Raw genomic sequence first — 15,452 nt, forward strand, 5'->3', positions numbered from 1 at the left:
CATTAGCTGCTTCTCAGATACACCTGGGAGGGCTTCCATGTGTCTTTGATTTCTTTTTCACTTTTCTTTACTCCAGATGAGGAGAGACCAATAATTGCACCTTAGATGGCTGCTCACAAGCTTTTAAGACCCCAGGTGCTGCTCACCAAAGTAGGATCTAGAACAATGTCTTCATGGACTATGTTATGCCAATTGACTTTGATGTCCTCCACAACTATGGTTCTGAGCCTGTAGTCCCAGCAACCTACACTCTCAAGATATATGATTATGGCTGAGAAGATTTCCTAACTTTGCCTCCTGTTAGCTCTGCTATATACATGGACATTTTTATAGCACATACAAATACATGTTTAGTGATACAGTCTGCCAAACCTATATATTGTGGTAGGTATAGACCTGCTTGCCTACTCATACCTAATTGTCTTGCCTTTCTATTTATGTATCCACTCGTAGATTAATATTTATTGTCACTGAAAATGCAGGATTGTGTTATGTAATAGTGGTTACTGTTGTAGCTGTAACTCTTGTGCAAGTCTTCCTTTGCCTTAGTGATATTGAACTGGTCACCCACTATTTGTATATTGCCTTTCCCTTCACCCTAATTAATGTCTCTCTTACCTAGTTAGGAGCTCTGGTAGCATAGTGCTTAAGGCTCTTGACTACTCACCAGAAGGCTGGTGGTTCAAACCCACCAGCCACTCCTCAGAAGTAAGATAGGGCAATCTACTTCCGTAGTGATACTGCCTCGAAAACCCAAGGAGGGGTATCTATGAGTTGGGATGTGTCCGACTCGATGGCACATAACAACAACAACTTACCTAGTTAGTAATTTTCCCTTCCCTCCTCTCCCATTCCTGGTAATCACCAAAGAATGTTTCTTTCTGTTTGCAAATCTTTCCCTGATTTTTAAATAATAGTTGACTCATATAATTGTCCTTTTGTGATTGATTTATTTCACTCAGCATAATATCCTCCAAGTTCATCTGCATTATGAAGTGTTTTGTGGATTCTTCATTATTTTTTAATGTTGCATGGTATTCCATTGTGTCCTTGTACCATAGTTTGTTCATCCATTCATCCGCTGCTGGGCACTTAGGTTGTTCCCATTTCTGTGCTATTGTGAATAGTGCTGCCATGAATATGGGTGTGCATGTATCTATTCATGTCCTGGCTCTCACTTCTTTAGGATATATACCTAGTAGTGGGATTGCTGGATCAAATGGTATTGCTATTTTCAACTTTTTAAGGAAGCACCATAATACTGTCGGCAGTGGTTGCACCATTTTACAGTCCCACCAGCAGTGTATGTGAGCTCTAATCTCTCTACACTTTCACCAGTATTTGTTCTTTTCTGTCTTGTTGAATTTTGTTATTATTGCTTGGGTGAAATGATATCTCATTGTTGTTTTGATTTGCATCTTCCGAATGGCTAATGGAGACCAATCCTTAGAGAAGGATCTCATGCTTGGTAAAGTAGAGGGTCACTGAAAAAGGGGAAGTACCTCAATGAGATGGATTGACACAGTGGCTGCAATGATGGGCTCAAGTGTAGCAACAATTGTGAGGATAGTGCAGGACCTTGGTAGTGTTTCATACTGTTGTACATAGGGTCACTATGACTTGGAATAGAGTCGATGGCACCTAAGAACAACAATGGCTAGTGATCATGAGCGTTTCTTCGTGTGTTTATTGGCTGCCTGAATATCTTCTTTGGTGAAGTGTCTGTTCATGTCCTCTGCCTATTCTTTAATTGGATTGCTTGTCTTTTTGATGTTGAGGTGTTGAAGTTTTCTATGCATTTTCAAGATAAGTCTCATGTTGTTCTTTCTTACCAGAGAGCACTGAAGGGACACAACAGGTGGAAAGGACTTTTCTTACTTTCTGACTGCTGCACCATTGGTCAATAGTGCAAGTATGAGGACATCCAGCACTGCTGTGTCCTAGCACACATACAAAATGTGCAGTCCCTGAGTGACCTCTCAGCCCCAGCCTGGCATGGTGATCCCTCTTGGAATCCCATCCAATGAGTATACCACACATTCCAGGCCTCCTGCCCACAGTGGTACCACAACTCCTGTTTATCTGTCCATTAGCTGCTTCTCAGATACACCTGGGAGGGCTGCCCAGTGGCTGTGGACCAGATGTGGCTCAGGCAGCCCTGAGAATTTCTTTGGCATCTGGTAGGCTACAACCACACCTTCAGTGAGGGCTGAAGCTCCTCCTTGGTTCTGAGGTTCCCTTCAAGTTTCTCTTCTTTGGATGGTCTCCTTGAACCCTAGGCTACCCTTTAGAGTTCTCTTTACATCTTATAGTTACTATCCTACCATAGCTTAATAATTCTTTATATTAAACTTGTTCTGGTTTCAAACAAATCAATGAAATCAGTTCTGAAACCTAACAGAAACTTACAGTTCCAGTATTCTAAATGTCATTGAATCTTTAAAGTACAAGAAAATCATGTTACACTTTAGTTATGACTCAAAATTCTATCAATTATATTACCTTCTATCTACAGGAAAAGGTTGCTTCTTAATAGAAACTTAGGTTAAGAAAATAATGGGTATATTTACTTTGTTACCTAGAACTGGATGTATTCTTAGTTCCATATGAAATAAATAACTTGACCACTTATCATCCTCCTTTTATTCTCTTCCTTCCCTTACCTCCTCTTTTTCATCTTCTTGCTCTTGTTCTTCTTGTTTTTGTTCTTATCAGTCTTCTCTTACTCCTCCTCCTTCTTCTTGTAATTTTAGGCTAGTCTAAAAGGCTGAAGCATATACTTATAGCTTCAATCGCACGCCAAGTCATACTGAAAGAACTGAAGAAAAACTTTAAGCCTAGAGTTGCAATATTGGAATATTCTATGGGCAACATATTGAATGATGCAGGAAACATCAAAAGAAGATGGAGGGAATATACAGAGTCAGTGTACCAAAAAGAATTGGTCAATGCTCATCCACTTTAGGAGGTGGCATATGATCAAGAACCAATGGTATTGAAGGAAGAAGTTGAAGCTGCATTAAAGGAAGTGGTGGAAAACAAGGCTCCAAAAATTGATGTTGTTTCAACAAATGGATGCCACACTGAAGTCACTCACTTAGCTATACCAGGATATTTGAAAGACAGTTACCTGGACAACTGACTGGAAGAGATCCATATTTGTATCCATTCCAAAGAAAGGTGATCCCACAGAATGAGGAAATTATCTAACAATATCATAAATATTGCATGCAAGTAAAATCTTACTGAAAATAATTTAAAAACAGTTTCAGCAGTATATTGACAGAGAACTTCCAGAAATGTAAGCTGGTTTCAGGAGAGGATGTGGAACAAGGGATATCATTGCTGATGTCAGGTGGATCTTCACTCCAAGCACAGAATACCAGAAAGATGTTTATTTGTCTTTTATTGACTATGCAAAAGCATTCAATTGTGTAGATCATAACAAATTATGGATAACATTGAGAAGAATGTACATAAACTAGGAGGTTGTCATTCAAACAGAACACGGGGACACTGTATGGTTTAAAATCAAGAAGGGAGTGTGTCAGGGTTGTATCCTTTCACCATACTTATTCAGCTTGTATGTTGAGCAAATAATCTGAGAAGCTGGACTATATGAAGAACAATGTGGCATCAGAATTGGAGGAAGAATCATTAACAACCCACGATACACCAACAACCCAACTTTGCTTGCTGAAAGTGGAGATGACTTGAAGCTCCTCAATATAAAGAAAACAAAAATCCTCATGACTGGACCAATAAGCAGCATCACAATAAATGGAGAAAAGATTGAAGTTGTCAAAGATTTCACATTGGTTGGTTCTACAATTGACACCAATGGAAGCAGCAGTCAGGACATCAGATGATGTATAGCAATGGGCAGATCAGCTGCAATGGACCTCTTTCAAGTGCTGAAGAGCAAAGATATCTCTTTAAGGACTAAGGTGTGCCTGACCCAAACCATGGTATTTTCAATCACCTCATATGCATGTGAGAGCTGGACAATGAATAGTGAAGTCCGAAGAAGAGTTGATGCTTTTGAGTTGTGATGCCGGCAAAGAATGTTCAAAGTACCATGGACTACTAAAAGAACTAACAAATTTGTCCTGGAAGAAGTTCACTTGGAATGTTCCTTGGAAGCGAGAATGGCCAGACTTCATCTCACCTACTTTGGTCATGTTGTAAGAAGGAACCATTTCCTAGAGAAGGATATCATGCTTGGTAAGGTGGAATGTTGACAAAAGAGGGGAAAGCCCTCAAGGAGATGGATTGACTCTGTGGCTGTGGCAAAGGGCTCAAGTATAGCAAGGATTGTGGAGCTGGCACGGGACTGGGTGGTGTTTCGTTCTGCTGTGCATGGGGTCGCTATGAGTTGGAGACAACTCAATGTCACCTAACCACAACAGCCACCTAAGACTTCATAGAACACACACCCTCAGTTTTATTAGATAATCCCATTATTTTCCAAAGCGATTGAAACAATATGTACTGCTAGTAGCATTTTTGCCATTTAAGTTTGGTGATTGCACTCTTCTATCGATAGTGTCATACTTTCTCACACTACAGGAATTTTGAGCTTGTATAAGCACTCTTGTCTCCAGAGGTGAATATTATAGATTCATAGATGAACTAGCAGAGATTATAAATATAAAGAATGGTTCATTTTATTTTCTTTCAGGCTCTATACTATATTTTTCTATGATATAGAAAAATTAATATGGTAGAACAGTGACCAGTTTGAGTTAATAATAATATTGTCTGATAAGGAATGATAGTTTAGCAGAAGCTTTTGTCTTGAAGATTCTGTTTTGGAAGGCAGAAGTCAACATTCAGATGTATTCAGATACAGGGAAATGTCTCCATACTTATTTTAACCCTTTAGTTCCCTGGAAATTATTTATTTGCAATTGCATAGGCATAGCTTTTATGTTAGACTCAGTATTAGACAGATCAAAATCAATATATTTAAAAATATTTAAAATACCAACTTCTAAGGACAGAGCTTTGTATTTTTTAATTTGCTTTATTCACACAATTTCACCTGTATGTGTGTGCTCTTAATGCATATAATTCAGTTTATTATATATAGATTATGCATGGAGTATGCACACTTATCTAATTTTATACCACCTAATCATTTAAGATGTGACCTGATCCTCATTCATTTCAAGATCCTGTTTTCTTTAGGTTTCAAATCTATCTTGCTCTTTACCTAACAATTATTTCAGGCACTTAAATCATCCTCCACTGAGGTAAATTGTTACCATGAGTTAAAATTCAGTGGAGTATAATACATTTCATCATGTTAGAAAGTTTGTATGCATTCCAGAATACATTTGTGCTATTAAAGGTGCAAGATCTTTTTCTTCAATAGTTGCTCATCACTATTGTGTTGAACTAGATCTAATGTATTGAGCACATCTAGATATTGCTATGTTAGAGGTCAGGCTCTTTGAAGATTCTTATTTGCAGCATAATGTATAATCATTTAATAGACTGCATTCCTGCATTAGTAGTTTACTAAGTGCTGTACGCAGAGAAGTTAGTGAATGAATATTTGTTAAGTAAATTGTATGTTTAGTTCAGTGTTTAAATAGGATTTATGGTATTATTAATAGTTTTAGAAAATGTTTAAGCCTATAGTAATTCATAGTATCAGTATGTTGTTGTTATTTGCCATAGAGTCAGCCCCGACTCCTAGCGACCCCTCCTTGGGTTTCCGAGGCAGTTATCACTACAGAAGTAGGATTGCCCAACCTTCCTTCAGTATAGGCCCACCATATACCTGTCAAATGGCAGTCAGAATCCCCAGGAGGAATTTTTTGTTGTTATTTGTGCTCCACTCTTTACAGAATGGAGTCTCTGGGAAGGTCCCTGCTGTACTCTTATCAGGTCGTTGACGGGATGTGGTACAATTGCACCCACTACTTTGTGAAGCTCCAAATGCCTTCTTTAGGTGGTTGTTCTTGCTAATTATGTGTGGGAAATGATTATGTGATTTTTTTTTAAATCAATTTGGTTGACAACCCCTCCTTCCTAAAGCCACTTATCTAAGTACATTATTTCTGATTGAAAAGCTTATTTTTCTTTCTTTCTTTTTTTCCTGTCTGAATGGCTTGCTTGCCAGTGGTGACTTATGGCTTACTTCATCGATTTTCAGTAATGAGATAGAGCAATATGAGGTAGATGTCTGTGCACATGGGCAGGGACTGTAAATCACATTCGGAAACCACAGGCTTGATGATGCAGTTACTCCATCTCCTCAAAAATGTTTGTGGTGAAGGGTCCTTGAAAAGGCTTGGACTTAAAGCACATCACTTAAATGACAGGTAGAAAAACAGCTATAATCATTAGAGTGAGAGAACTATCATCATTAGAGTGAGAGAACCATGTTTTCTTGTCCAGGTCTCTCCCCCACCCCAAGAATAGTAGTAGATAATTCACCAGGCGGTGCATCTGAGGGACATTGACTGGGTGGATGAGGGAGACACAGTGACCTACGGTACTTTTACATGCGTTGATTTCTCTCCAGAGCAGCATTTCAACATGAAACTTATCTTGGACTCTCATGGTGGGAGAATTGTTCTAGGATCTTCAAATGCCTCAGGCAGGGAAGGCACTGGAACAATCCCAGAGGAAATCCTTACAGAATGCATTCATCTGATTTCATATCTGAGTCACTGTCTCATGGTGCTGAAAGACCTTTGGCATTCATTCTTAATTTCGATAACAGGGAGAAGGAGTTATGCACTATTAAAAAGCAAGATATTTGTGGAATGGAAGGAAATCCCTTGAAGACTGTTTTATGACATTGCTATTTTACTGCTCTTATATCCTTTCCACATGTTATTTAACTCCTTCAGCCTCATTCACTCTTTATTGAACACAGATATTGCCATAGCTTGCTTTCTAGCAAGAATTGTATTCAAAGTTTTACAAACTGAAAAGAAAATAAGTTTTATTCTATAGAGTGTCACATGGTGTGTGACTATAAATGAGATAGGCCCTGATCTCACATCATTTCTCCAAATGTGTTACTTATTTTTTCTACATAGGGAAATTGCACACACCTACACACATATACCTACTCACACACAAGTGTGCGTATATATGTATATAAATGGATATGCATACACACATGTATATATACTTTTATGAATTACATTTAAATTTATTAAAGATTAAATGAGACTTTATGTTCTCTAATTAAAAAAGGGTATAGGTTTTTCTTTCATTCTTTCTTTTTGTTTCTTCTTTATCATTTCCCCTTTAATTAATGTTCTTATCCTCATACGGAGGATTCCTCTGGCCTTTCCCTTATGACACATATAAATCTCACTGTCTTCATTCCATCTGTCTTCTTTCTAGTTTTCCTTCATTCCACAGTGCACATCACTCCAATTTCTATTCTGCCCTTCAGAGTTTGGTCTTCTTGTTTCTTCTAGCTACCGTGACTAAAGTTAACTTTAAAATATGCACAATCATAAGCTTTATGGTGTGCTTTACAGTTAATCTTATGGGGGAAAAAACAAACAAACAAACTTACTGCTGAATCCAACTCGTAGCAACCGCTCCTTGGGTTTCCGATGCAGTATCTCTATGGAAGTGGATTGTCCAGTCTTCCTTCCCAGGAGTGGCTGGTGGGTTTGAACAAACAGCCTTCTGGTTAGTAGTCAAATGCTTTAGGCAGTATGCCACCAGAGCTCCCCAGTCTCATGAAAGTATAACATAATCAAAACATGGTATACCCTAGATACCAGCCACTGAAACTTTAGTTCAACCTTACTGCATTGTGACTATCTTTAAGTTCATATAAATAACTAATTCATTCCTTACTTAATGTGCTGATTTTCCTGCTTTGGTGCCTTCTGGATATTGCCTGAGGAAAAACATCCAGTTAGTCTAAAATGTAAAAGTTTCCAACTAATTAAAGTAATGACATAACCTATATGCAATGTAGCTTTTATGCAATTGAATTTAATTGAAGATATTGAAGATAATCTAATAGAATGAACTAAAACCTACTGTGAATACATGCTATCATATCTTAGGGGAATAAATGGTAGAAGTTTAACAATTTTCTCTATAGCATAGACAGAATTGTAATATTTTAATGCATTCTAGAGAATCTAAAATCTAGGGGAAAATACTATATGAATTTAATCAAACCACTCACGTCTCAAAAACACAAAGATATGAATGGAATGTAGGTCCATTTTCATCCTTATGCAATCAGCTGTGATTTCCCAAAGGGAAAAGTGGAGGGGGTGGTGAGAAAAAGTAGAAAGAGTTAAACAGCAGAGAACATTCTAGAGGAGCAAACATCGAAATCATTCCAAAATACCCTGGAAAAGTTTTTTTTTTTTTTTAAATTCTGATCAGTTCTTACTTACATTTTTTGGAGAGGTAAGGTACAGTTGACCATTTCGTTTCTACATGGGATACAAAATTATAAGAGCAACCAGCTTGCTAAGAACTCAAAGCCAGATGGTATATATGTGTCATGCTGAGTTGATGGGCTGAAAATTCCAGTCTGCAAGATGACTGGAGCCAAGTGATACATCAAAGTAATCCTGCTTAAGATCTACTTGTGCATCTCTGTATAACTTTTACATTTTTAACTGTTAGCTTAATGAATTTTAAGTTGCAGTAGAAAGTATGGTACACATAGGCAATAGAAAAACAAAATATCTCTACTATGATTTAACTGTCAGCGCAAATTAAACTCTAACAATACTGGCTGAAATATAAAGTAGTTTAATGGTATTAACAAACTGCTTCTTAAATAAGCAAATAATCAAATGTTAATCCATGTTTCTCTCCAAAAATGGTAGACTCTTTCATAATTTTTAGAGATTATTTTTTGAGGATTAGCCAACGTAGATTTTTTTTTTTTTAAAGCTATAAACATAAGCAAACAAATAATAATTCCTCTCTCCTTTTGGAAATGAGAAGAAAATTGTTTTATTATACCTCTCTTACCTGATCTTTCTATACTCACTTTGTTGACGTCTTCCTCAGCAGTTCAGTTAAGATGGGCCATACTTGGTTTCAAATAGGACAGAGCTCTTGAGAGGGCTACAGTCACTGACAGAATAATCACCAGGCAATTGTGAGAGGATTACTGTTAGGTGACACCATTCAATAAGAGGAAGACTAATCAACTACTGAAAAGTAGAAAATTTCCTTTGTACATACCATTAATCAATAAATCTGACAAAATATATTTAAGCTGTTATATTTACATTTGCAAAATTATTTTATTTCTCTCCTCTCCTAGATTGTCTTTCTCTTATTCATTTTAATGTCCTTTCTCTTCCTTTTCTTTTTACATATCTGTAAAAGCATCTAAACAAATTTCTAGCATGGTTCCCTTAATCCCCAGAAATTATGAATATGATGAGATATCATCCTTGTGACTGTGTTTGTTATGTTCTATGGCACAGTTGGCTTTAGGAAAGGAGGGTTAGCCAAGTGGGACTCATCGCGTCACATGAGCCCATAAAGGTAGAGACCTTTCATAGGCTGATGGCAGCAAAGGAAAGAAGAGAAAATCAGAGAGATCCAGAGCATGGAAAGGATTCCACATACTGTTGCTGGCTTTACAGATGGAGGGGGCAACGTGCAAGAAGTGGAGAGTGGATGCCAGTAGCTGAGAGTGACCTGCTCACAACCAACGAGGAAACATAAACCTCAATCCTATTGTCATATTTTAAGCCACTAAATTTGTGCTAATTTTTTTACATTGTAATAAACAATGCATTAGCTAAAACTCTTTTATTTTTTTAATGGTGGCTTTAGGATTTACAATATGCACCTTTAACTTATCACAGCCTTCTGTCAACAATACTATACTGTCTTATATGTAATATAAGAACCTTGGAACAATAGGCTTTTCATTTGCATAGGACAATTTATCCAGTCAATGATTAAGAGATATTCAGGTTGTTTCAACTTTTTTTGTTTTGAAGCATTGAATGCTGCCATTAACTTTTATATAGATTTCACTAGTGCACACGTGTGAGAATATCTGTAGAAAATGGTTTATATACATCTTTAAATTACTAGATATTGCCATTTGTTCTTCAAAATTCTTCAAAGAATTAGCGTTTTCACCATAAGATTTTTGGTTGCTCCATATCTTCATCAATACTTAGTATTGTCAGGATTAAATTTCAAATAATCATAAACTTAAAAAAAAAAACTCACAACCATTGAGTCAATTCTGACACATAGTGACCCCTACTGGGTTTTCAAGGTGGTAAATCTTTATGGAAGTAGATTGCCTCATCTTCATTCTGCAGAGGGCTGGTGGGTTTGAACTGCCAGCCTTCTGGTTAACAGTCAAATACCTTAGGCACTACGCCACCAGAGCTCCACTGAATAATTATATTGATGAGAAATGCTATCTCATTATAACTTTAATTTGCATTTCCCTGCTTATTGATGAGGTCAGGCACATTTTAATATGCCTTCTGGCCAGATTAGTATGGAGTTTATTATTCCCTGTATGATCACTCCAATTTCTAAAACCCTCTTAGGGCTGCCATAAAGATTCAAACTGCTATAGTCCTAAAATATGCTGTAGAAAATGTTCCGAAGTATGAAATTAGTCAATGAGTTAGGTAAGCTATTTCTGGTCTTCACAACATTATTATGCCAATACTTTAATGTATCATGCTCAGTGATGCATGTTGCATTCTCCTACTCTGTTTTTTTTTTTTCTGGGGGGGGGGGCTGTAGAAAGGACAAACACCCCTAAGTTGTTGAAGGTAAAAGATGGCCTAAGTTATGAGGGAAAAAGAACATTACTCTGCTTTAGTTTACTAGCAAGATGAGGGACTCTTCATTTTGGGGAAATTTCAAAGTGTTTTGGGTAAGAGTTTGAATTGATTTATTGACAATTTGAGTGTTCCGTTGCTAAGACAAGGGGAGACACCAGGTAACTCTGAGGACCATTCTTCCTTTTGATCTCCGTCTCAAACAGAAAACCATCCACAGAGCTTTCACAGTTTTCTTCCAATACCAACATAGAACTTTACCAAAAAAAGTATTTGTCATATTTTCTAAAGAATAATTAGTAAAATTATATCTTTTCCAAATACATCATCAGCAAAATATGTCTAGTAGAAATGCCAAAAAATTCCCCTAAACTCAAATGCTGGTGCTTAATGGGTATGACAGTGAGCTCGGGACATATCTTCCAATCTTTCCATAATTTGAATTACCGTTTGCTACAGTGTGCCACAGTATACTGCCCACCTCCATTCACGGCTCTTGATCTTCAGTACCTTTCCCTTACTTCAGGAATTGCAGAAATAATTGTGCTGTAATGTTTCACTATTCTCCCCTGTGATCGTGAGAGTCCAAACAAAAGAGGTGATGCAAGCAATTCAATTTGTAGTCGATTTGAGAATGTGCAGCTGGTAGATTTGTTTTGGAAAATGGCATAGGGTATCTATGTTGACATTACTTTGGAAAGATTTTGTTTCAGAAAAACTGAAAATCTGAGAAGGAGGTTATTTAGTCCAACTTTGACTGGAGAAAATTGCTTCATATCAGATTCGTGATTATTGCATTCGGTTGATTTCTCTGTATCTCAAGGACAAGAAGCTTTCTATCACTCTTTTTGGTGGAAAAAAATTCTAGATTTAAGAAACTTAAACCATAGGAAAGACTTCTTCACCATCAGATAAAATTGTCATGCTTATTATTCAACAAATACTCCAATCCTTTTCTTTTCACTTCTTAGATAACCTGAACTGTAGTCAATATAATTCAGTCATGGACTTTGTTGTAATGTTTTAAATCAGTGGAAACTTCCATTTGATAATTGATACTGCATTCTGTTGGGCCTATTTAGATATGTGTGTGTGTGTGTGTGTGTCTGTGTGTACATTTTTAAATTTGTCCTGAGTAAACAAAACTGGAAGTAGTATGGTTAAGATCAGTTATCTCACATATGATATCAAATTTTAAGTATCTTGCCCTTTTTTAGTTTGTGGAGTGCCTGGGTGGTGAAAACAGTTAACATGCTCTGGTGCCAACAAAAGGATTAGAAGTTCAAGTCCTCTCAGAGGTGCTTTGGGAGAGGGGCCTGGTAATAAACTTAGAAAAATGAGCCATGGAAAACCATATGGAGCACAATTCTAGTCTGAGACTCATGGGATGGCTGTGAGTCAGAATCGACCCACCAGCATGAGCTGGTTTTTGTTGTTATTTGTTTGTTTGTAGGGCGATTCCCTTATATGTGCTTCTCATCCTGTGTTATATGTCATGGATGTGTGGCGTGCTTGCAGTTCCCTAGCATGGTCACTTTAGACCTTATTGACTAATAATGGCTGTTGTTTCCTTACAGGTTATCCAGGCTGCCTTCTTTGGAATCTGTGTACTGACTGACCTTTCCAGTCTTCTGACAAGAGGGAGTGGGAGCCAAGAGCAAGAAAGGCAGTTAAAGAAGCTGATAGCTCTCCGGGACTGGGTGCTGGCTGTGCTGGCCTTCCCTGTTGGGGTTGTGAGTATGATCTCGGAGGGTATTTAATCTCAAAAGAAACTTGTGTCTCATTTCAGACTTCTGAGAGGAAAAGAAGTGGTTCATTATGGGAGGTCTTATGCAACTCAGATTTGAAATGTGTGGTCCTTTGGTCTATGACCATTTTAGCATTTTTGAGTTATGAGCATTAGCTCATACTTCTTCCCTTCCCCAGCTGCACCATTAGCTAATATCACTTAAGTAAATGCCACTTAATGTTTAGAACTCTTCTGGCTTCATTGATTTTTCATTGTTTTCAATTGGTGTCCCTCAGTACTTCAATTTCCTTCACAAATCTGTTAACTATCCATGTCTACACATCAACCATGAAGTCTTTGAAGGGCAGTGTCCCATGAGATTCTATAGATTTTAACCCAGTGTCTTAGTTATCTGTTGTTGTTATGTGCTGTTGAGTTGGACTCGACTCATAGTGACCCCTCCTTGGGTTTGGGATGGTATCACTATGGAAGTAGATTGCCCATCTAGTGCTGCTGTAACACAAACACCACAAGTGTGTGGCTTTAAAGAATAGAAATTCATTTTCTCACAGTTCTGGAGACTAAAGTCCAGATCAGAATCTAAGCTATCTCCATTCCTTCTTTATTGGTTGCTTCAAGTGTTCTACAGTTCTTTAGTGTTCCTCGGCTTATAGACAGTCCTCACATGGTATCAGTCTTCTCCCCTGTGTGTGGCTTTGTGTCTGTGCTGGTCGTTTCATAACTCAGAAGTGATTAAGTGTAGGATCTATCTCACCTAATATATACATTGAAAAACCTCATTAACACAACCAAAGAGAAACCTCTATTTCTAGATTTACAGGTAGGTACAGGGGTTAGGATTTCAACATGTACTTGGCGAGACTGAATTCAATCCATAATATCCAGAACAGTTAGATGAAGACTGAGAGGACTCTTGTATACCTCAGACTGTGAGGGCAGTAAAAGTCACTTACCTAATTCAAATTCAAACCTTTCATTTACCAGCTGGATTTCTGGGAGAAACAAGAACCCAGTGACCTGGGATAGCATATGCACCAAAGTCCAAAGTCCAATGTAGGTAGAACCAGAAATTTGTCCTTAAAAGTCACCCAATGACCCTTATTCATATTTGCCAGCTCTAATGCTAGCAAAGCAAACTGACTGCTATCAAGTCAATTGACTCATAATGACCCCCTAGGACAGAATGGAACTGCTCTATAGGGTCACCAAGGCTGTAAATCTTTACAGAAGCAGAATGTCTCAACTTTCTTCCACAGAGCGCCTGGTGAGTTTGAATGCTTTAACTAGTGCACCACCAGAGCTCCTTCGATAGCTGGCAGAGACCTCTATATATTGACTCTAATACCATGTGGAGTTATTAGTAGGCATCCAATGTCACTGAATTGCTTTTTCTATGCTCTGGGTTGAATTTTCATGGATAAGACAGGTCTTAGTTCTTAAGAACAATACAAGGGCCAGGGAAGTATTAATAATCTGGCCATGCTCCTCTTCTCATTCCCTCATCATTGTATCCTGGAAACCTAAATACGTGCCTAGATTGGGGCCATCTAATCAATTTCTGAAATTACTCAATATTTCCTTCTTTGGACTTGAAAAATGCAAGTACTTTTCACCAGAATAGCCATCTGAGAGAAAATTACAATTAGTGTGAAGTGTAAAGACATATTCTTTCTGCACAAAAGAATTTTCTAGGAAATGACAGCTTTGTTGTTTATTTCCTTTACCCCTTACTCTCTTGGGATTTCTATAGAGAAGGAACAGACAAGGAGTGTTGTTATCTCTGGTTGGAAGGTGAGGTTGTAAACAGAATATCACCATCATATTTCCTTCTAACTCCACCTCTCTTTCTGTTTTGTGGTGTCAAATGGGTCTGTCTAGGGAAGTTCCCATTTTATATTGTAAGTCTTGTCACTGTCATCAAAGGCTCATTGCATGTACCCTTTAGAAATCTGATACTACTTTTGGGAAAACTTTTGGTATCTGTTTTGAAATTTGAGGAATCTATCAACTTTCAGTGTCCTTTCTGAATTTTAGTCATTGCACACTTCATGCTTTGTAAGAACAGTGGTTCTTTTGTTTGCTTGTTTGTTTTATTGCATCTGATGTTTTTCCCCATGTTTCATAATTTTTGTTGATTTCTCTGTGTTAGAAGGAGAGAAAAGGAGTAAAAATACCTTTCATCTTCCTTCCTTTATTACCAGAAGTCATAACACTACCTCTTCATTTGAAGTTATAACTTTCCTAGCTGATGGACTCTCTCATAGCAAGGACTTTCACCCTCTCAGTGCTGTACCCCCAGTGCCTACCATGCTACCTCACACCCAGTAGATGATTTGTATTCAGTAAGTCAGTAGCAGAACTTAAAGAATAAATAATCAGATGCACACCTTCATTGAGTACTTTAACTCTCGTTTTTCCTTGTCATTGATACCTTATGTATGAGTGACTTTCCATTTTTTATTCACTAATCTTTTATTTCTCCCAAATTTTCTGAAGTTCCTCTGCTATATTATTTCTCTCGTTCTCTGTGTTTAATATTTAAAAGATTCCTGACCAATATTCACCAGAAATTCCCTTACTTTTTTACTCTTTCTCCTTTTCCTATCTTACTTTGTCATTTGACTTTTACTATGTACCCACTTTCAACCAAATTTCAACCAATTTATAACTCTAATGCCTAGACATTCTTTTTGAAAAGAAAAAGAAAAAAAAAACCCTCATACATGGTCCCTTCACAATTTAATAGGTTAATTTTTTAGCCAAGTCATAATCACTAAAGGTATGAATTTAGCTTTTTAATTTACAAGCATTTCTACCCAAAATTTTTTTTGTCCATTAAAAATGTAATTTTACCTTGCCCTACAATTATTCGGGATGGTAACAAGGGAAAGTGTTCAGTGCAGATCAGTGAGTAAGCA

General features: G+C 37.4%; 1 protein-coding gene across 1 annotated transcript in view; it reads left to right on the top strand.

Moving 5' to 3' along the window:
- The window catches only part of AIG1 (androgen induced 1), a 390,941-nt gene that overhangs the window by 67,092 nt on the left and 308,397 nt on the right, over nucleotides 1-15,452 (top strand). The window contains exon 3 of the mRNA XM_042782043.1: nucleotides 12,362-12,517. Within this exon, the coding sequence (XP_042637977.1) occupies nucleotides 12,362-12,517 (156 nt within the window). The remainder of the gene's footprint in view (nucleotides 1-12,361; nucleotides 12,518-15,452) is intronic.

The sequence above is a fragment of the Orycteropus afer genome, unplaced genomic scaffold, assembly GCF_000298275.1.
Source record: "Orycteropus afer afer isolate SDZICR_OR568_19922 unplaced genomic scaffold, OryAfe1.0 scaffold00226, whole genome shotgun sequence".
In the NCBI taxonomy this organism is placed as follows: domain Eukaryota; kingdom Metazoa; phylum Chordata; class Mammalia; order Tubulidentata; family Orycteropodidae; genus Orycteropus; species Orycteropus afer.